Source organism: Lagopus muta, chromosome 4, assembly GCF_023343835.1.
Source record: "Lagopus muta isolate bLagMut1 chromosome 4, bLagMut1 primary, whole genome shotgun sequence".
Taxonomy (NCBI): Eukaryota; Metazoa; Chordata; class Aves; order Galliformes; family Phasianidae; genus Lagopus; species Lagopus muta.
Genome location: NC_064436.1, coordinates 30350285 through 30372387, shown reverse-complemented (window position 1 = coordinate 30372387; position 22103 = coordinate 30350285). Strand labels below are relative to the sequence as shown.

Genomic DNA, 22103 nt, shown 5'->3' with positions numbered 1-22103 from the left:
TTGTGACTCTTTTTATAGTCATCCAAATGCATGACATTAAACAATTATTGCTTGGGAGCTCCCTGGTTTAGTTTCTTCTGCAGATACTGGGTGAAAAGGAGACCGAGAAGCAGAGGAGACTTGTATAAACATGGAAAATGTTTAGTATTGGAGGATAATTTTGCCCTTCTCTTGCTTATTAAGAAGCAACCTGCTTTTACTTTGTCACTGCTTTTCATCACTTGCATTTCTGTGCCTTCAAAATTAACTGTTCCTTAAGGATTTCTGTAATAGCCACTTGTAAGCTGCATTACTTTGATGTCTTCCTTTCAAAGCCACTTTACCAGCTAATTTAAGAAATGCTGAGATTAGCAGCTCCAAATACTACTTCTGTGCTGGTGGTTGGCATAAGGACGCTGTTCTATTGAAATGACAGAATAGGGATTTCAGTCTGTTCTGTTTCAGTGAGATGCTCAGGAATTTTAAACTGCAGTGCACACTTACTGTCTAACAAACAGCAGTACCCAGGTGCCCTAACTGAGGATCTCAGCTGTGCTGAGATCAGGTGGTGTATAAATACAGAGCTGGAACTGCCTCTGCTATGAAGGCTAGAAAAAAGGAATACGTAAGTAAACTATGAAAATAAAAGCTACTGTGCCTATTTTAAGTACCAAGGCTAAACTGAAGGTAAACAGACCCTTGAAACATCAACAGTTGTAAAGGAGACTGCACCCAGAACCAGATCCACCGAGGAAGTGCCCAGGCAGGTCCCAGCTTCTTAGCTCTTCCCTTTCCCTGTATTGTTGGTCAGAAGATCTGAGCAGTACATGTTTAACATGTTTGAACACATCTCACACAACAAAGTAGATGTCTATACTTAAGCACAAGCTCAGCCCTTTTTAGAGCAGGGCTTTAGGGAAGGCTTACTGTGTTTAACAACAAGTGAAGTACAGAGGAGAGGGGAGGGGAGGTGAGAGGAGAGGAGAGGAGAGGAGAGGAGAGACTGAACAATGAATTCTGCATATTCACACAGGCCCCCATATAGCACATAAGCCAGGAAACTTAACTGTGAAGACTGCACACTTGTGCTTCTATAAATCTGAGTGACATTTACTGTCCTGTTAAGCTGAGGTAGCACTGCTCTTAACGACACAGGAAGATTAAGAAGTTTACACACTGCAAATAGAGTTATTCAGAGGTTTGCTGTTCTCTTTTCTGATGATCAAATCTCACCAGTGGCCTTTAGAAATCAACAGCTCTGTTCACATAAAAAGAAAGGATATTAAACAAACAAACAAACAGTGGTAAAACTGTCTGGAACTGCCTCTGTAACTCCTTCTCTAGTGTTAAATCGTTGGTGCTAATAGCCTAGCCCCTGCTGGACTGATAAACTTTTTTACACTTTTGTCACTCTGGGATTATTAATCTGAACTACAAAATCAGAAACTGCATCTACTAGACTTTATGATTAGCTAATGTTAGATTTGCTTGTGTAATCGTTTCACTTTGAATTAAGATTTGACATCATTACTCCAAGAGGAACAGAACTGGGTAGGAATATGAAGTTAAATAATTGTCAATTATTTTCTGTACTAATAGAATTTGAAGCCCTGGTAGTCCAAAAAAGCTTCCTAAGCTTAGTAACGAGGATGATGGAAGAGCAGGACAATGCTGCAAAATCCAATTGTAGGCATTAGAGCACAACGCACAGGTTACAAAATTAGCAGTGAGTTTAACTGAGTTCTTCAGGGACACCAGAGGAAGTCTGGCTTTCCACCACCAGCACCATTCAACTGCACAAACTTCTGCGGTTATTACAGCTCAAGGTTCACCAGTCGCGAACGCTTTCTTTCAAAAACAAAGATCATCACGCATTCTGCCCACAACGTAAACCTTTCAGCTGTTCCTTAGCTTACTACCTCTCTCGCAGCCGCCCGCTCCAGGGACGGCCCAATGGTGCTGTGGGAAGCCGCGGCCCGCCCCAGGGGCGGCTCCTCCCGGGCCCGTAGCTCGCCTTAAAGCCGCGGTCGGGACAGGGAAGGAAGAAGCCCCACTGCCAGCGTCCGGCCATGGCCCGCGACCGCGGCCCGCCCGTGCTGTGGCAGTCCCCGGCTTCCCCGCGCCTGCCTGCAGCCGCTCTGCCGGCCGAGGCCCGCGGCTGGGGCTGGCTGGGAGCGGGGCTGTGGCCGGCGCTGGTGGTGGGGCTCCTGGCCGCCCTGGTCGCCTGGTTCTGGTACGGCGGCAACGACGGACGGGGAGAGGAGAGCGGCGAGGCGGCCCCGGCGGTCCAGCGGGCGAGGGGAGAGGCGGAGGCTGCAGGTAGCGGGCTGGGGACTGCGGGCTGCCCGTGCCCACCCGCGGCGGCTTGAGCTAAATGTCTTGCTTAAACTGTGCCTGTTTTAATTCTGTTCTTAGAGGACCTTCTGGTGAGCAGTGAGGAAGTGCTGCGGCAGGCAAAGGCTGCTGCTCTGTCCAGCCTTCAGAAACCAGGAGAGGATTTGACGGCGGCACCAGGGAGTGAACTCAACCATACCCCGAGCGGTACAGCTTCCTGTAAATCTCCAGAGACCGAGCAACTGCTGCCAAAGCAGTGTGTCACCTCCTCGGAGACTGACGCTGGGCAGCGTCTGGCTGATGAACGTGATGGCCAGGGAGAATCGAGACCACAGGTGGGGCAGGCGGGTGAGGGATGGTGCGTGATGAACTTGGCTGGAGCCTCTGGTGAGGTTTGTAAGGACAGAAGTGAGGAGAAGCTGTGCCAGCCAGCCGAGAGCCGTGAATTGGACCATGAAGATTGGGAAGTTGTTTCTGAGCACCTGGACTGGGGGGAGGCTGGTCAGAATGGCAGCATGGAAGACTCAGACAGCAAAGAATGGGAACAAGGAGACTGCTCTGATGGGGACTTGAAAGCAAAGAGAGTTGCAGCGGTGCCCCCAATGTTTCAAAACATCCACGTGACTTTCCGTGTGCACTACATCACACACTCTGCTGCTCAGTTGATTGGTGTTACCGGTGACCACGAGTGTCTCGGGCAGTGGCACAGTTATGTTCCCCTCAAGTATGACAAGGATGGCTTCTGGTCTGAGTCTGTCACCTTGCCGGTGGACACCAAAGTAGAGTGGAAATTTATCTTGGTGGAGAACGGGAAGGTCACACGTTGGGAGGAATGCAGTAATAGGACCCTAGTGACTGAACACGAAGATCAAATCGCTCATCAGTGGTGGGGATACCACTGACTGGATTTTGGACACTGCTTATCTAAACCTGCTTAGATTAATCACAGAGCCCCTAAACTTTCTCCCCTCTTCAGTAGGATCCCTTTGTGACTGCGCCGCTCCGTAAGTCCCGTATCAAATCTGATTAAACTGTGTGAGCAGTAGATCTTGGTTGCTCCCCTTTCTCCCCCCCCCAATTTGGAAGTCACTTGGCAACCTGAAAAACCAATGTTGGCCATCTTCTGAAGATGTGCCAAGTAGGATATGAAGGCATGAGCAGCATTCTGAGCTGCTGCCTGTCTCTAACTCTGGACCCTGGACTTGAGTTGACCCTTGACAGTTTGTGCTGCTTTGAGTGGGGCTGTGGGATGCATCTTTGTGCTGATGGCTTAGGGCTATAAAAGCATACTAAGAAGCATGGTTACCTACACTGTAAGATGAACTTAAATGTTTTAACTTATGTAATGTATCAAGTAAGCAATAAACACTTTCAGACTGATGGTCCTTTATAACACAACCTGTGAACTGACTGTCTATAAATTGCATAGAATAGAGTTGGGTTCCTTGACTGGAAATATTAGTGCTAAATGACTCCTGAAAAGTAGCAGGCACTCTTTAGAGTGACAATGGTTTAAGTACTTTGTTTCTTACTCCCTGCTCTCTAGGAAGCACCCCAGCTCAAATGAAGGCTTGGCAGATGCATTTATTTATTTTCACTTCTATCATCACAGTGAGATAGAGAGTAAAGGTCAGAAACAACTGTCTGGGCTTAATAAATTACTTTGTCAGAGTGGGAACAGGCTTTAAAAAAACAAACAGAACTAAAGCTGTTGTAATAATCAGGGGATAGGATTTTTCCTGAAATAGCATATGCTTCCAGGGCATATGTTGCTTATGAAAACATTAAATTGTGGCTAACAAATACTTGGAATGCTTGTTTCAAGACTAGTCTTTATTGTGTGAAAGCTTAAGTAGCCTTCTAAGTAAGCCAGAGCATGCAGAACACTTCCAGCATCAACTTGTTGCTTCTGTTTTGTAAAAATAAGAGATCTGCCCCACTGGCTGCTTCTCATATTGTTAGTTCCAAATACGATGCTTCTTGCAGCAAGCTCTTCCCAAAAACGAGGAACCTAGTTTGCAAATATCCCTTCACTACAACAAACTTGCTCTGGAGAGCATAGTTTCATTGGAGGTTTAGAACATACACTTTAAAAACCCATTGCAAAGCTCTTGTCTCTGCTTATGTTTTCCTGTTTTACATGGTGGAGCCGTCTGAGTAGGTGAATTAGACTGTTTCTGAGCTAGTTTGTGTTCTCAGGTAAACCAAGCCCCTCCCAATGATCATATATATATATATGAGAGCATATATATATATATGAGAGCAACTTGTTCTGCAAGTTAGTTACTTCAGATAACGACATTATCTTTGCTTGCTGGTTGTCTTGAACAACCTGAAGATTCAGGCGAGGAAGTTTGTTTTCCTTCCTCAAGAGACCTTTGCTACCTGAGAATAAGGTAGGAAATGGGGGTGAGAGTTGAATTCAAGACTTGCTGCATTTTTTTTTGCTTACTGCTTGCCTAGGATGAAAAGCACCTCCTTCAGTGTGAGAAGTGTTGTAGGGTCTGGAAGGTATGTGGGGTCACTAGTGACTGGGCACTAAGGGGGAGGAATGAGCTGACAGTGCAGGAGCTGATTGCTGCTACTTCAGTGATCTTAAATAGGTAGAAGCATACACACTGCTCCTGAACTCTCAACTGACAACTAAAATGGGACTTAATCATTTACTACATGAATTTAAAAGGCTTAGGACCTATTTAGCATAACTTAGGTTTAAAAAGTATTAGCATGAGTCTCATTTCATCAAAGGGGCTACTGCTTATTTGTAACAACTATTTATCCTCTTTAATTATGACTGTGCTTACCATGTGCTAGCAGAAAGCTAAGTTCTGTCCATGTGCACTGCCAGTGAATATAAAACACTTGTGCAGGCTTCAGTTGGTAACATATGGCTTCAGTTGAATAAGAACTATGCAGAAATGAATTGCCTTGAACCTTACCTGCATTTTTTGCTCTTACCTAATAAAGAGAATAACATACCCAATATGTTGTAGGCTTATCTGAGAAGATTAATGGTGGTATTAGATTAAGGTATTCACCAGAAAGCCACTTGACCTACACTAGAATAGATTCCTTAATGCAATAATGAACGTGTTACAAACAGGCTAACCCTGAGAAGTCTCTCAAACTGAGGGCAATATTTTAGTTAAACACCATGCACTTTGATCCAACAGGCTGCACGTACAGTCCTCATGGTCTCATCATCTTGCTCAGCGATTGAACTGGGTTCTACAGAGATGTGCAATGTGTTTTTACTGTGAAATCTAAATTATCATCCTACTCACATCACTGCTTGCCCTGCAGGACATATGCTACATAAGTGAAATGCCATTTGTATGGTGGAAAAAAGGAAATTTGGATTTCTGCGTTGTTGATACTGCAGTTGATTATTAACTTCTCAGAGAGTCAATTCCTCATTACTGGACTATCTATTCATTCAAATCTGAAAACGTGTCTTGGTTATGGCTAGGATAATTTTCTTCCTATTAGCTCGTATAGTGCTGTGTTTTGGAGTTAGGATGAGAACAATGTTGATAACACACTGACATTTTGGTTGCTGAGCTGTGTTTGCATGAAGTCTGTCAAGGACTTTTCAGCTTCTCATACCACTGTGCCAGCAAGGAGCTAGAAAGGGACAGAACCAGGACAACTGACTCACACTAGCAATGGAATATTTGTTACTTTTCCTTTCTTCTCTCTTCTTTACTAAACTGTCCTTATCTCAACCTGTGAGCTCTTGCACTTTCTGTTTTTCTTCTCCAGCCCACAGCAGGATGCATGTGGAGGGGATGTGAACAAATGTCTGCACGGTTTAGCTGTCTGCCTGTTTGAACCACAACAACATAGATTTGAACAAAGACAATACTGCATGAAAATGGTTATGCTAGAATGGCTCGGTACCTGCATAACAGTGTCCCAGCTGTGAAACTAATGAAGCTATATGTGAAAAAAAGATTATTATTATGTGGATCTAGCAATCAGCAGCTCAGAATTTCTATAAACAGATAATAAACTGCCTCACAGCTTGGCAAAGAAACTACAACCAAAGTCCTACAGCTTACAATGACCAGCTCAGGCTGTTGAAAACAAACTATTAGACAATGTGATTACTTTTAGGTGAAATACAACCTAGTCTTATTTGTGAAGTAGTTTGGTATACAAATGCTAAATAGTATCCCTGGAGGGTAAACTGAGCAGACAGCAGCAGCTTGGATGAGGACAGGGCTCTTACTGAACACTAACAAGTTTTAAATCTTGTACAGAAACTTGCACTGAATCTTGTCTGATTCCTATTTATTTTGCAGTTGCCTTTGCAAAAACCATACCCAACACACATTTTCTTTGGGAGTTAAACTTACTTTGTGGAGATACTTTACATGATGCATTCACATATGCTAGGCTGGTGCTAGATTTTATCTGCAGTATGTCGGTTGCCATCTGTGGTGTCCTGCTGCGGTCAACATTTGCCTTACTCTCCTCTTGTCATCCACCTGTACAACATGGAATAACAAGGCGCTATTTGTGTTGTAAAATCCAGGATGTATACATTGGACCCTTGTGTGTGTGGCTCCTTATCTCCCCCTAGGCCTTCCCAGTCCCTCTGCTGGAAGCCCAGACCTGTTCCCAACTCCTCAGATTCCAGCATGAGGATGTTAAGCTTTTTGCTTGGCAGATCTCCTTTCTCTGGCAATTTGTATCTTTCCACCTGTTCCTTTCTATTCTCACAAGACTGCAGCCATTTGAAACTACTTTTGGACTGACTCCTTGAACTCAACCAAGAATGCACTTTTCATTGACCTTTTACAACTTGCTGGTCTCAGTCTCTACACCTCACCTTTTCTATGTAAAACTTCGTGGGTCTGTCAAATAAGTGCATGAACTCTGATACAGAAGTCATCTAAAATAAATTATCCTTTCAACGCAACCCATTTGTAGGAAAGTAAGGGTGCCTTTTTAATGTTTTAACTAAAGCAATGCTGTTGGAAGAAAAAAAAAAGCCAGTGGGGAAAAAAAGTGACTGAGAAATACCAAGAGTTACTTGAATTCAATCAAAATACTGCTGACAACAACTAAAGACAGCTTCAGAACAACTCACTGATCTCTTCTTCCCTCACAAAGAGACCTTAAATTCAAACTCAGAGGTTTGATATTCTGGGTATAAGTTGCACAGCTTTAAAGGCAACAAAACCTAGATTGTATCTGGATGGGCTTGTGCTAATGAAGCTACTTTTGCAGGACTACTGATGTCACGATTTGGACAAAATCACCAGATTGACTGTAAACCCTTCAAATTCAAGCACAGTATTCTATGCTGCCACAAACCTAAGGCAATCACTGCTTTTCAAAAAACAGACTAAAGAAAATTGCTGAAGCTAGGAATCTTGCATCAGTGCCATCTCCTGCTGACCCAGGTACACTGTTCAGCTCCTCTTCTGTGTTTGCACACCAATTATTACAAGAGGACATCCTGCTCTTTCTAGTGCTTATGGGAAGAGGTCCTTTGCTAATAAGGCAACAGCCTCCACAGCTGACATTTCAGAGAACCTTTTGTAGACTCTGAAGGGGAAGCATTATTAATCTGTCCCCATTTGTACTAAAAATCAAAGCAAATACAATAACAGGTAGTGAAAATTACACCAAAAATATCATTTTGTGAGTCATCATGTTGCTGGAAGGAATCGTGGTATAGGTTGAAATCTGTGCAGTCTTGCAATTATAGGCATGTTGTTCAAAACACTGTATTTACTACAAAGTTAACAGGAGCCATGGCTGAGTTTCCTGCTTAAATTGGGAACACTTGGTAGCTCTGGGACATCCAGATTAACTGGAATTTATGGAACTAGTAACATTAATTATAGAGGTGAAGGGGAAAGGATTTAATTTAGAATGCCAAATACATGCCCAACAAACCAGTTCAAAACTAACTTTGAGAACCTGAAATAGTGTGCAAGATCCAGAATACATGGAAGAAAACTCCTACTTGAACATGAATCAGTTGGCAGTGCCTTGTGACCAGTGTCACCCACAGCACATGGTTACTGGCAATGTATGCCAGTGGAAATGCCTGTATTTAAATGTATATTTACTCTTCTGTACTTCCCGCTCACTTAAAAGTAACAACTGTAAAGAGTGTCCTGGTAAGGATTGCAAAACTACAAGAACCTTCATTATCCATCTTTAAAAACAAAGTGTATTTTAAACACAACATACATGAAAGTAGTCATCAATGTATACAAAATACAAATCTTCATTTTAATCACTTAATAGCTTTATTCTCCTTTTCATTTGCTTTCTCAATCTTCATTTCCTGAATTTTGATCATTGGTGCCAAAGCTTAAAATAGAAGAAAGAACAGATTAGCTGAACACCAGCTTATGTTTAAACGATTGAGACCTCAGAAGCAGACTCTTGGAGCTTTCTAATACCCTTCCACCCTTAACACTCTGTATTTATCAAGATCTTACAAATACAGCTTGGGTTTGCACTTCTTCAGATGCAGGAAAGACAAGCCCAGTTATGGACAGACAGCAAATAATCTGCTTTCTGGAGCCCAAGTGCCAAATGGTGGAGTAATGGCAAAATCTTATATGTTTTAAAATCTCTCTTACAGGACAATGCCAATACATTTGGCTCAATGCTCACGACAAAGGATTGCTCATTGTGCACATAAGAGGCTTTTTAAAAACTAATCTCATTATAGATTTGTATATACATTTGTAAAGTAGGATACAGAAAACAAGCTACCTAAGGATGTTAGCACTGGTGAAGAATAAAATTGAGAACCTTTACCTTATACTTCATGGAAATAAATTGAATACTTTTACGTAATTCAGATCCCTGACATATGTGAACTGTATGATGTAGGAAAACAACCATTTCCCAAATGCACGCAAGGAGACCTGAAAGGGAAAAGTGGGAATGATTGGAATGTGAAGCTAGAAAAAACACAGAGAAAAGAAATTGCATTTCACCTGGCGTTCTGCCATCATAGCCAGGATACACGACAGTTTTACAAGTGAGCTCAAAGGGAGCAAGAACAGAACCTGCAAAGTTCTCCACAGTCACTGTGGTCAAATCAGATTTAAAAAACAAAGTTGAGGAAAGGATATGCTTCTAAGGGCACAGTGGGAAACAATGTTTTGGAGTCCATTGCTGTCATTGCCTTTCAGTTTCTGTAAGAGTCATCACCTCCTTTAAAATTTCATATAATTGGACATGACAACACACGATGGCACCCCGACCAGATGCCGTGTTTGGAATGTTAAGGATCTTGAAGCTTATTAGTGTTCAGGGGCTAAGCAACAATGCATCATGTAGTTAATCTAATTACTCTCCAGTGAGTAGAATAATGTACAAGTGGATCCTAGTAAAGTAAGTACATCTAAAATTACATCATGTAAGAATGCAGGTAGTGCTTTGGCAGGTAACAAAAACACTTTCTAAGGAATACAGGTGTTTCAAATATAATATGACTATATTTGGTAAACTCTCACACCCTGGCTGTTCATCTGTAAGGTTTTCACCTGGTTTTGTAGCCTTGAATGAACAGGCATTTCTTAATAGTTAGACATGCATTAATAATACAGGCTAGCTAACAGCTATGTACCTCATCTTTGTATAGCCAACCAGCCAGAAGCAGGAAAGGCCAATGAGTAAAAATACTCATACTCTAGTCAGGATGACTGTTCAGCCCAGCTGCTTTAGATATATCTCTTCAGTTAGAAAGAAGATCCCAGTGTTTCTAAAACACAAAAGGATGAAGTGACTGCAAAGCTTGCATTTATGTGATAGCAGCACAATGCAAACATGCTAAAGTTCAGTTAAAAATACAACAACAACAAACCCAGCTGAGAAGCAGGAAAAATTAGTCTTTTTTAATGTCAGATTTCTGGCTGCACCAATACTAGCTTAGAGCCAGGTGTATGGGTCCAAAAGAAGGTCATGAAGACACTCAGAGGGCTGCAGCACCTCTCCTGTGGAGACAGACTGAGGGATCTAAGCTTGTTCAGACTGGAGAAGGCTTCGAGGAGACATCATAGCAGCCTTCCATTGGCAGCTTTCCAAAGGAAGCTTATAAGCAGGAGGAAGACTGGCTTTTTATACCATCTGGTAGTGATAGGACAAGGGAGAAAGGTTTTAAACTAAAAGAGGGGAGATACAGGTTAGATGTTAGTAGGAAACACTTTACTCAGAGGGTGGTGAGGTGCTGGCACAGCTGCCCAGAGAAGCTGTAGATGCCCCATCCCTGGAGGTGCTCAAGGCCGGGCTGGATGGGGCCTTGGGCAGCCTGATCCAGTGGACAGCAACCGGCTCATGGTGATGGGGGTTGGAACTTCAGTGGCTTTAGTGGCTCTTCCAACCCAAGCCATTCTATGGTTCTATGATTCTGTATCTCTCTTACTCTGCTACCTGCAAATGCTTATGTGCACACTAAGAGAAACTATTGTTTTCAGACTTGAAGAAAGAAGGAAATAACATTTTTCAAATGGCATTTGGTAATTAAGTATGTGAAAAGTCAGTAGCCTACTTGCTTTTCCTTCTGTACCTTCACTGAAGTCTTTCTGTAAACTGAAGTAATACAGTAGAGCTGACAGCCTGGCTCAAAGACAAGAATTAATAGTCTACCTGGAAAACGCTCATCATCCTTATATATTTTGTAGTGCAGGAAAAAGTAATGCTTAAGGGCTATAAAGACACAGCCTTACATCTGTATTTACAGCAAACTCTGGGACATTTTTAGATTTGTTATAGAAACCTGATCAGCTATCAAAAATATTGGTACTAAACAGCTCTATTGCCTACTATTGAAATACTGATACTAAGCAACCCCAAATCCTACACATTTACTTGAATAAGGAAGTTTACCAGTTCTAAACTTCCACACTGCAGAGCATTTATGTTCCCTTCCCTTTGTGTAGCATATTAACTAGTTTCTGTATTTTATTCATAATTCATTCATTACAGGAAAAATATCTGCTTGAACACATCAGTGACAGCCTGTGTTTTCCAGAGATAAAAGCTGCGACCGCAGTCTCTGGAGAGCCACCTTCCTCACAGGCAGTCGCAGGAGCCAAAGGTGCTGGGGCTAGTGGCAAGGCCATCAGGTGGTGTAATTAATAGCAAGTGAATTGGAGATTCTTCTCTCCATCTCTCTGCTGGAGACACTTTGTAGGGGAAGATATGTAATGAGAAGCTGCTGAGAAGATGGCACCTCTTAGGAGATGGTCAAGCAAAGAGCAGCAGGAACATACCTGAACATACACTCTGATTCAAATGTTTACACTGTCTCTATAACAGTTGGAGGGTTGGGTTTCCCTTTACTGCATTCTTAGATCCCTTCCATCAGTAGCCAAGTTAGAAAAAGACTACAGCCTTTTTGCAAAGCAATTGCTTTGGTTAAATTGACTGTTATGCAAAACGGCCAGTGTGCTTTCCTCACAGTAAGTAGTGCCTGCATATTTCTGTTGACTACTCAGTGTCCACTTCCAACCAAGGCTGACGGGAATATTGTAGCTCATAACAGTTTAATTCTCCTTGTATGTTTCTGCTGACTTGGATCTCATTACTTAGGTATAAGAAATAGAAAAGATGCACAGGTCTGCCTTTTTCTTCCTTTACATTAAATCATTGCTACACTTCGCATTTCTGGCAGAGTCATAGGAAAAAAGGCAAGCTATGCATACAAACATGCAATCAACAGATTATGCAACATATTTTCATGTCTTTGGTAAGCACTGCTTACATAAAGAAAGGTTGAATGCAAAATCAAGAGGAAGATTTACTGTGAATCTCCTCTGTTTATTCTCACAGTCTGTTTTCTTACTCCTACTATCCTTCCTGGGACATCCTGAACAGAATTCTGGGTCTTTCTAACAAATTTTCTTTGTATAATTACTTCTTGAGTCTTCTATGAAAAAACGATGCTTACAGCTACTTTGGAAGCCAGGAAAATCCCTGGATGTTGTAGAAGGTTTGCTGGAATGCTAACAGTATGTACTTAATTATTTAAAAGTTTTAAAAGGTACACAGCAGTAACTCAGGAGAAACAGAAGAGATCTAACTTATCTCTGAAGAACAGTGGCTTAAATGCTACAGGATAACGATTTATCAGCATCTGCAAGTGTATAACCAAGATGTTATAATCACAATACAATTGTGTATAATCAGTAGATATCAAGATGTTATAATTGTAATACAATCAAAAGAGTAAGGCAAAGCAAACAAGGATCACAAAAGAGAATAAGTAGAAGAGCTTACCCTTGGGTTGAGCTCACTAGAAGATACCAAAAGAGGAGGATCTCCAGAAGAGATCCTTCCCCTCTGGTAGCCAGCTCTTAAATAGGTCCAGGAGGGGGGCAGCCAGGCTCCACCCCTTCCGGCAGCACAGGAGAATTACCTTCACCTGTGCTCCTCTGGCTGACTCATGGCTCACCTCAGGTGATTAATCAGAGGTTCAGGCCGTGACTCAGCAGTTCCCATACAGCAAGCAATTTCACGGAAACTTCATGGAATGAAAAATCTATGAGCAACAAAGGTGAAGAAAGTTTAGACAATATCTTCAAATCTTGATTTTCAAAGCTATTCCCTTAACATTTCTATTTAGGTTACTAAATTAACATCACCACTTCTTAAATATGGCTGACTACCCAGCGCTTTCAATAAAATTAGAAGAATCCGTGATTACCAGATTCCTCTCAAAAGCTCATCAGTATTTAGATACTTAAATACAGGATATGGGCAACTTAGAATCACAGAATCCCAGAATGGCCTGGGTTGGAAGGGACCTCAAGGATCATGAAGCTCCAACCCCCCTGCCACATGCAGGGCCACCAACCTCCCCATTTAATACTAACAGAATCACAGAAAACGTAGCCACCCCAACTGGCAGTATTCTGCATGCTAATTACACAAGATTATCACTACTCACAAATGACTATCACAGAAGATGCCCATTTAAGCTTGCTGGTATCAGCCTCCTTGGACCTCGTTTGCAACAGAACAATGTTACCTAATGGTGAACTCACCTTAAATGCGGCCAGTGGAAACTTTAATAGAGGATGTGAAGGGCAAGATCATATCTTGGGACTGAAGGTATGCAGTGCCTGAGCACAAAAGATCCCTGCAAGCAAGATGATGGCAAAACTTGCGTTCTGGAAAAATTAGGCTAAGTTTTGGTAAGGCTAACTAGTTTCTACACTGAGAATGTAAAGCTCTCATATAATCTCTAGATTTTATATATGTAAATGAAAATGTAATTGTTTGGGCAAAAAAATGTAATCAAGTTCCAGAATTCTTACTTAAAAGGATGAAATAAACATTACAGCTCTGTTCTTTACTTCCCAGCAAGCTTTTAGCATTATGAATAAAATAAATGAGTTCATGACTGATGCAGTTTTAAGAAAGCTTTAGAAATTGAATTTCAAATGGGTATTTTGAGAAGCAGGAAGCTCATCTAAGTGAGATCACTTCTCACCGACCAGAAGAATCCTGTTCCACACTGCTTTCAATAGCAGAGTTTCTAGCCACAGTCTCCCTGCGGGGAAAGACATGTGGCTGCCAGTGTCACAGCAAAAGCCTTGCTATTAGGATTGCTACATTGTACTTCTTTTTGAAGATAAGCTGCTTTTTTAAGTAGAGGAAAATGAATGGTATGCAGCCATACCCTAATACTCAAGGGAAAAAAAACCACAGTAAAATTTTGATACAATTTCATTAACAAAAGTCTTAATAGAATTTCAGTGAATTTCGATCACTGAAATAAGGCATATCTGGAAAATTAAGGACAGAATTCTGTACAAATAATCTGCAGTCACGAAGAAGGAAAAATACTTCATAAACTTCTAATTTTGACAGCTAACGCTACTGCAGTTTTCCTTACTGACAAAACAGAGCTTACATCCAGCTTCTTCAGGTCAATTTCCAGTTATCAGGAATGTGATTTCTAACCCATATTCCATCTAATGACATCAGATGACTACCACAAATGTACATACTTCTCTTTTCCAGGTTTAGCTCTATGTATTTTCTCAGGCACTGTAAATTCTTAGAGTACAGTGATGAGAGAACAGAAATGGATCATTGATTTATTTCCAAATAACAGACAAACTGATTCTAAGTACAGTACTGGCAGGCACTTGGAAGTTTCCAGAGAATAAAATTCCACTGGACTTAGTGTTGACCTTTAGTAGAAATGCTCAGTTTTCATAGGCAACTCTGCTATTCCATCTGTATCTGCGTCAAATACTCCCTGCTAAGCCTGCTTGAAACAAAGTGCAATCTTTCTTCATCACAAACACTTGCCATTTGGCATCATATTCTAACATACAGCTTCAATACAGTACAACTCCCAACTAAAGTCTTGGAATACAAGAGAAAAAATGTAAATAAATAGTAACAAATAAAGACAGCTTAATCACAGCTTTCATCAGAGATAATCAACAAAATCTCATCTCTTGCAAAGCCAACTAGAAACATTCTGTGCCAGCACTTCATTCACCATTTGTGTTGGTAGAAGCCCTCCATCTAAGTAACAAAATAACGTGTGTTCCTCTGTATTAAACTGACGAATATTAGCTTGCCTCTGCGTGCTTTCTTCAGGATCAGCAAACCTTACTCAGAAGCATTTTGCACAGCAATTGTATATTTACACCATCTCTGTGCAGAAAGATGTAGGAAGAACATAACAGCTAGCACTACCAACGGGACTATGACAGCCATGCACTTTGACAGCAAGCCTTGTAATTTAAGTAGCGTGATTTAGTGTAGAATTTTCTTGTCAGTTCTGAAACAGAACACTGCAGTAAGAGAGAAAAATTCTCCTAAACACATTTTTTCCAGTCTGAGCCATATAAGTTTGCAACTGTATGTAGAAAAGAACAGTTTCTCCCATTGACACTACAGAGAATGTAGGCAATAAGCAATTAGTACAGGCTGACAAATGACACTACCAATTGTCATGCTTCCACCAGATGTCTTATCTATGACAGCCATAGTCAAAGTAGGAAGTAATAGTAAATTTACTACTTTATTTGTACTGCATTACAAACACTAGAATTTGTGCTGCATTGGGTTTTCAACGCAGTGTGCCATTATCATTTGTTTGTTAATAAAAAGTTGCCTGCTTTCACAATGAGAGAAAGGATGTTTACATAAACAGAAGCAGTTCTAAGTGAAAATAAAAACACAAAAAAGTATATCAGGCACTAGGCAAACAATAGCTGAAAGCTTCCACAGCTTCTAGCTCAACTTTAAGGTCAGTTTTCTTGTAAAATAGCATCTTATGCTTCCTGGTTGGTTTCGGTAGCTTTAATTAATAAGTGAGGGAGAAGAAATCATGTCAACATTAAGACTGTCAAAATACTGTCTAAATCTGATCACACTCCTCTAGAAGGACAGCAATACATAAAAACTCTAGATATGACTAAAGGAGAATATGGCTAACAGCAGTGTTTTAAATAAACATTGTAAAAAGATTACTATTGTTGCAAAGACAAAAACATAGTAAGGTTTTAATTATGAGAGCATTTTTTTCTCATACAGCCACTAGCTTTTCCAGCACTCAGAACTGACAGTTTACTTTCATAAGACAACTCTGCCATCTCCTTTTTAACCTGAGAGCTCACGTGTTACTCAATGTATAATGGGCAAATACAGCTTTAAAGACAAAAATACCAGTATCTCAGAGTGTCTTTTAGGCAATTTTTCCTACAACAGCTGAGCTATCTGCAAACACAAACCACTTGATCATCTCAGAGTACATATGGGACAAAATGCAACATCATTTTGTTTTACTAATCAGGACTTAAGGCAAAGGCATGCTTAAAAGCATTCTTTTTATGAAGTTACTCTGCATTTTCCAGATTTTTACATTTTACACTCTCAAAGCATTGCTCCCGCTAACAAGTTTCACCTGTGCACAGAACTGGCACCTTTTGCTAAAACATTTGCTGAAACGTTTTTACTAAAACAAATTACTTACAATGGCAGCATAGCAATTTAAGCAAAGCTTATATTGAGAACGGATCATCAGTTCAAAAACAGATCATTGTGATTCTGAGTCAGATCAGATCTGTCTTTTCCACATTCCTGCTAAGAAACCAAACTACAACTAAGGTATGGTCTTTCAAAAGCATTCGGGCCAGTTCATTTTTTAAAGAATGACTAATTTATGTAGGAACCAAGGAGATTTAAGCAGACTCTGAATCAAATTCTCTCACAACCTGTCAGTGCTGTACCACAGTATTACACACCCACTCACACTCATTTCAGTCCTTCTTCCTGCACTGCCATCTAAAGCATAAATTGATTGATTAACTCTCAGCAAACAAAATGAGAGCACTTGATGTTGAAGGAATTTCACAGAATTAACTGTCTTTTAATTTTTGATACAAATGTTTGTATCACATTAGAAAGGATGTATCAGAAAAAAAACTAAAAATTATCTGCGTACCTTGCAGATAAGATTGCAGATTTATTGGGAACTATAGGTAGTAAAAACACCGCCAAACACAAGCGACTGACAATAAGAAAAGCAATAAAACAAAAAAGTAAAAAATAAAGTGCTTACAAATCAGTCCCTTCAATTGTTTTAGTTTATAATGTTATTGGTAATAGAAATAATGAATTGCTATTACAATCTACTTTTTTTTTTTTTTTTTTTTTCTTCTCTTTTATAAATGTAACTAACAAAGAAAAAGACCTGAGAGCCCGCAATGGATAAGTGACAGAACATGACTTAATCTTCAGTGCTAACACACTGCTCTTGGACACTGCCACCAAGCACTTTCCCATTCAGAAATTTCATGCCATTGTTAATCTTTGGAACATCCCATTCACACCGTGAGTCAGGTGCTCACGTGAGGAGTACAGCTGGCCAAGTTCTGGGAAGGTGGCAGGGCAGCGGAGTACAGGCAGGGGAGAGGCTCTATGTGCTGCCGTTTGCCTGAAGCAGAAGCTGCCGAGCATCCTGCGCCCTGCAGCTCTTATGGAAGAATGTTAATCGTACCAAACAAAAAAAAGCAGGTGCCAGACAGTAAGCCCTCTGCAACAACCCCTCTCTTGTAGTCAGTTCTTACAAGATGCAGCACTCAATTCTCATAACACTTCAGAGTACTTACTATGTGTTCAGACATAAGCCTGTTAGTGACTGAAGTGTATACAACAGTGTTTTCTTTTCAATAAGAAACAACAACAATGTGTATATACAGATCCATTATTTGTATATTATTAGCAGTGTGGAAATACTGAAATGCAAGATATCTAAACGCCTCTCATGATAAGATTAAAGCGGCAACCAACTGGTTATGTGATCCCACTGGCCATAATATGCACACCATAACACCACAGAAGGGAGCTAATCCTGTCAGGGACAGCTCTAGACCTATTGAATATCTTTGGGATTTGACAATTCAACTGTGCTAATGAGGCAAAACTGAACTGAACTATGCTGAAGGCTGTAAAATGGATGGTCGGTAACAATGTTAACCTGTCTTCTAAATAGTTACATAGTTAATGTTAAATAGTTACAATAGTTACTCTTCCTTCTTTAAACAGCGGCATGGGAAGATTTAGTAACTAATTTTTGTTGGGCACTCAATAGGAAAGCTAGCTCTAAGCCAAAATAAAAATCTTTGTCAGATTGCTTTTATCTCTCTAGCAGATTTCTGTCTTCAGTTTTAAAATAAAACCTGGCACCATTCCCGTGCTTATTTACAACTGACCCCGAGGCAAAGGTATGCTTACTAAGGTGCTGTGGATGCACAGATACAAGAGATAGCTTTAACTTTGAAACGTTAACAATGAGAAAGATTACATGCAGAATTTGCACCCTAAAGTGCCAAAACACTGAGCAGTAGGAAGTTATTCTTCCTCCTGGAAGAACAGCAGCTCATCTGTAGGGTCCTAGGATTTACATGCCAGTCAGATCAAAATACAGGAGGCAGATATGGCCAGCAACACATTGCTCAACCAAAAAAAGGCAAATGTAACATCATACTCTAAAATTTCCCTCATCCTGAGAAACTCAGAGCTGGCTGACTCATACCCCAGAAAGTGCTGAGCATGGACAACTGTGTGTGCACATGCTTGGTTCCAGTGGAACCCTGATCTGCTTTCCCATACATTAGCTGTGAAAACAGTGTACGGAGTTAGGATATAAGCTTTTAAACAACACTATAACACTATCATGCAAGTTCCACTGCAGTTTGACCGCAGATGGCTAACAGGAGCCACTAACACTGGTAAATAACACACGGAAAAAACTGGTCACATCCCTATCCTGTGTTTCACTAAATCTGCTTCTTTGGTTTCTAGAGTCAAGTATTGTTGCCAAGGGCAGTGAGAGGCTGCAATAAGGATTCTGTCTTCATTGTTCTGCGCCAGAAAACCATACCACGGCTCCCCTGAAGCAATCTGACCATCCCATACTGGAAGGGAATCTTCTGCTGTACCAGCAGCCATATTTGGAGTCATCAAGCAAGCTGCATTTTATTTTTAACACTAGCTCAATTTAGCAACTATCTGAGATGAGCCAAGCTGGGGCTACAACCTGCAAGGACAGCTAGCATACTTCAACTGGCTTTCAGCTCATTCATTAACTGGTCTTTTTCCAGTTTCATATCATAAAATGCATGGAATCTCTCAGGGCATGTTTATCAGCTTAACTTCATCCAATTCTAACTTGCTCAGTGTGACCTCCATTTGATGTATTCTCAATTCTTTCTCCTGCTTTGCAATGTACTCATATAAAAATAAAAAACAATATATATATAAATTGACCACAAAGATGTGCAAACATCATTATTACCTTAAATCTTATTTGTCAGAAAACAATTTGGAGCATGAAAGAAACACAGAGTAGAAAATCACATTACATTATTTCAATTATATGAAAATGGCTAATCCAGGCAAAAACAGTGCTTCAGAGTCTGAACTGATGGCCTTACAAGCATATTTAACCTTACCAGGTGTATGACATCAAAATGATTTCCATCCTTTTGTAGTGCTACCTCCATATGCACTCCTAATATTCAGCTACACAGAAGTGTGTGACATTCCCTACGTGGAGCAGAGTTGTTCAGAAGCTGCTGACCCAAGGCTACCACATTAAGTAATTTTTGTTTGAGAAATTATCAGTTATAAATAGTGCCATCAGTTTGGAATTCTGAATGCTGGCTGCCTGCTGCTTCTCAGTAACACTTTGCTTTTCCTGTTTTGCTACTCATGTGGACCATACTAACACTGAGGGAAGCTTGCTAAGCCCAGCTTTCACAAGCCTTTTGGTAACTGCTTTAAACCCACAAAATACTCATTTTTGATGGAAATATGGCAATATTACTCTTTTCTAGCCACAAATTAATCTGGTATTGCTGGGATTCAAGGTATATTCTCAAATTTACTTTATAACCAGATGCTGCTAGCACACTAAGATGCAGATTTTAAAGAAGGAAATATTAACAGTCTGCCAGAAAAATACAGTAACATTTACAGACCTTAAATTCTTCTATTTTAAGTTTCCAGTCACTGATTTCTTTAGAAAGCTGTATTTTCTCCATCTGAGCCACTCCAACAATTTGACTTATGTTGCTTTTGGAAGACCTGAATAATCCTTTTCTTCTCAACCACCTGTAGCTGTTTCACACTCCAGCTGCACACAGCACAAATACTGGTAACCTCAAGGGCTCCCTCCTTGTCCTTCAGACATGCTCTAAGATTTGACATGGCTCTCTCAGCAGTCTCCAAATCAGCCTATTTGCTTCTCAGAGCTTTGACTTTACAGAGTGTTTCCTTTGTCATCTTCAGTTGGACAGTCAAGGAGATTTCTCAACTGCTTTCCTTTTTTGATAAAAAGTGTACTGCTTGGAATATATATATATAAATTTAATAAAACAGAAAATTAAATATACTAGATTGATGTGGAAAAAAAAAAAAATCAAAACAGCAAAGTTAGTGTAAAAATGTGTAGTTGGGATACAGAACCTAGCACATTTAGCCTGACCATTCTTCTATGTGTCTGTCACCAGATACAGACAGAATTAACTAGATCACACTCGTTTGATTCATCAGAGCAAATCGAGGCTTCAGAAAAGAAAAATAATCATCCCCATTCATCTCAGTTTATCATTACCTCTGAAGCTCATTAATGATCCTTCTTTGAGAGAAGCTTTGAAATACTAGGTACAGAACTATGCATAAAAAACATTAAAACCAACCACCATCTTAAAGGAAACAAACAAACAAACAATCCTATACCAGAACAGTTAAATCATTGAATTTCACAAACATGACTTCTCCAGTACTGAATTGTTCCACTCCCGCAGGTTCATTATCATAAGGCCTTACTATATCCCGGTACTTGTGCAGAAACCCTATTGCCATATGGAAGAACTTATTCCACTTTGGACACAAAGCACACAGACTGCAGTGATTAGTGCAATTTATCACATCGGAATCTGTTTCATTCCATTTTGTGGATGCCCCATCCCTTGAGGCATTCAAGGCCAGGCTGGATGTGGCTCTGGGCAGCTTGGTCTGGTGGTTGGCAACCCTGCACATAGCAGGGGGGGTTGGAACTAGATGATCATTGTGGTCCTTTTCAACCCAGGCCATTCTATTGTTCATTTTCAGTAAACATGATGTTTCATGTAATAACAGATACCAGATACAGAATTTCTCTACTAAGAAAAAAATATATATATGCTATCTTAATTCCTGGATATTCTTGCTCCTTCTTACAGCAAACTGTGAAGAAAAAGAACTGTCCTTACATTTATTACTGTATTATTTTCTGGCATATTAAGAAATAACTTTATGCCATAAAAATGAATTTTGTTCCTCTAACTTAGATTAGAAGGAATTCAGGGAGACTGAGGCAGTTGGTTCCTCCCCTTTATAAAGTCTTATTCTTTGTTTTGACTGGATGAACACAGATCTTATAAACACTTGGTAGTATTGTCTGTTAAGTTTTTAACCCACAATTAGGTGGCTGTTACCCTTTTACATTTGCACTTCTTTAAACATCTTATTCCTCAAGGGAAGGTGAGGGAGAAAAAAATGATTGCTTAGAGAGTTTGGGGGCTTAATTGGCCTAATTTGCATTTTCTTAGGTACTCCGGCAGACTGAGCAGGCCAGAGAGAGCTGCAGCAGCAATATCATCAGACACATTTAACAAAATGGAACTTGAGGAAAAATAACACCTCCAACACATCTTGAGGGCACGTCATGGACAAAAACTAAAGCCTTTATTCAGAACCCCATCCCAAGTACCAGAAATGCTACCTTATTGTTTAAACAACGCCTCCAACCCCACGCAACAGCCCCTCAAAGTTCAAAAACTCTCACACACCTGCACGAGGCTATCCTGATCCCCCTCAGCCTCTCTAAGCCCTCCACGTGTCTCCTCCCAGGTGTTTTGTTGTTTATTTTCTTAACTTTGTCAGCCCAGACGCCAGCTACCTGCCCTTCAGAAAAGCCCCTCCTTCGCTGTGAGGAGAATCTCTTTTCCCGCCTCCTCCCCGTTCCCGCTTCCGCCCGCCTCTCCTCAGCGCCGCCGGAGGGCGCCCGCGCCTCGTGCTTCAGATACAAAATGGCCGCTCGAGAGCGACTCCAAGCGGTGGGTGCCTTCCCTCTGTGGGAAGTGCAGGTAGGTTAATGGCTGCGAGCTCGAGTCTGGAGGTAAAAATCCTCTCAAGTGAGGAGGGGGCAGGGAAGGGCTTGGATTTTTGACTGCGTTCCGTCAGAGAATTGCTTTGAAGAGAGAAGTGGTGACGAAGCTTCCTCACATCCGAGGGAA

The 22103-nt window shown here is 40.8% G+C and overlaps 1 protein-coding gene and 1 long non-coding RNA gene across 2 annotated transcripts; one reads left to right on the top strand and one right to left on the bottom strand.

Annotated features, from left to right (window-relative positions):
- The first annotated feature begins 1993 nt into the window (after positions 1–1993).
- On the top strand, positions 1994–5630 carry STBD1 (starch binding domain 1). The gene is made up of 2 exons (XM_048940935.1): positions 1994–2298; positions 2395–5630. The coding sequence occupies exons 1-2, from the start codon at positions 2049–2051 to the stop codon at positions 3213–3215; spliced, it is 1071 nt and encodes a 356-aa protein (XP_048796892.1). The 5' UTR covers positions 1994–2048; the 3' UTR covers positions 3216–5630.
- Positions 5631–8417: 2787 nt separating this feature from the next.
- On the bottom strand, positions 8418–21791 carry LOC125691544 (uncharacterized). Its single transcript, XR_007376154.1, has 3 exons — positions 21657–21791; positions 9103–9212; positions 8418–8646 (listed from the first exon to the last, which is right to left on the bottom strand). It is a non-coding gene; the product is annotated as an uncharacterized LOC125691544 (long non-coding RNA).
- Positions 21792–22103: the final 312 nt, after the last annotated feature.

Excerpts from the sequence above, each read along its gene's own strand:
- STBD1 (XM_048940935.1), top strand. The coding sequence starts at position 2,049 with ATGGCCCGCGACCGCGGCCCGCCCGTGCTGTGGCAGTCCCCGGCTTCC. Across the intron at positions 2,299-2,394 it reads GGGAGAGGCGGAGGCTGCAG|AGGACCTTCTGGTGAGCAGT; the intron begins GTAGCGGGCTGG and ends TTCTGTTCTTAG.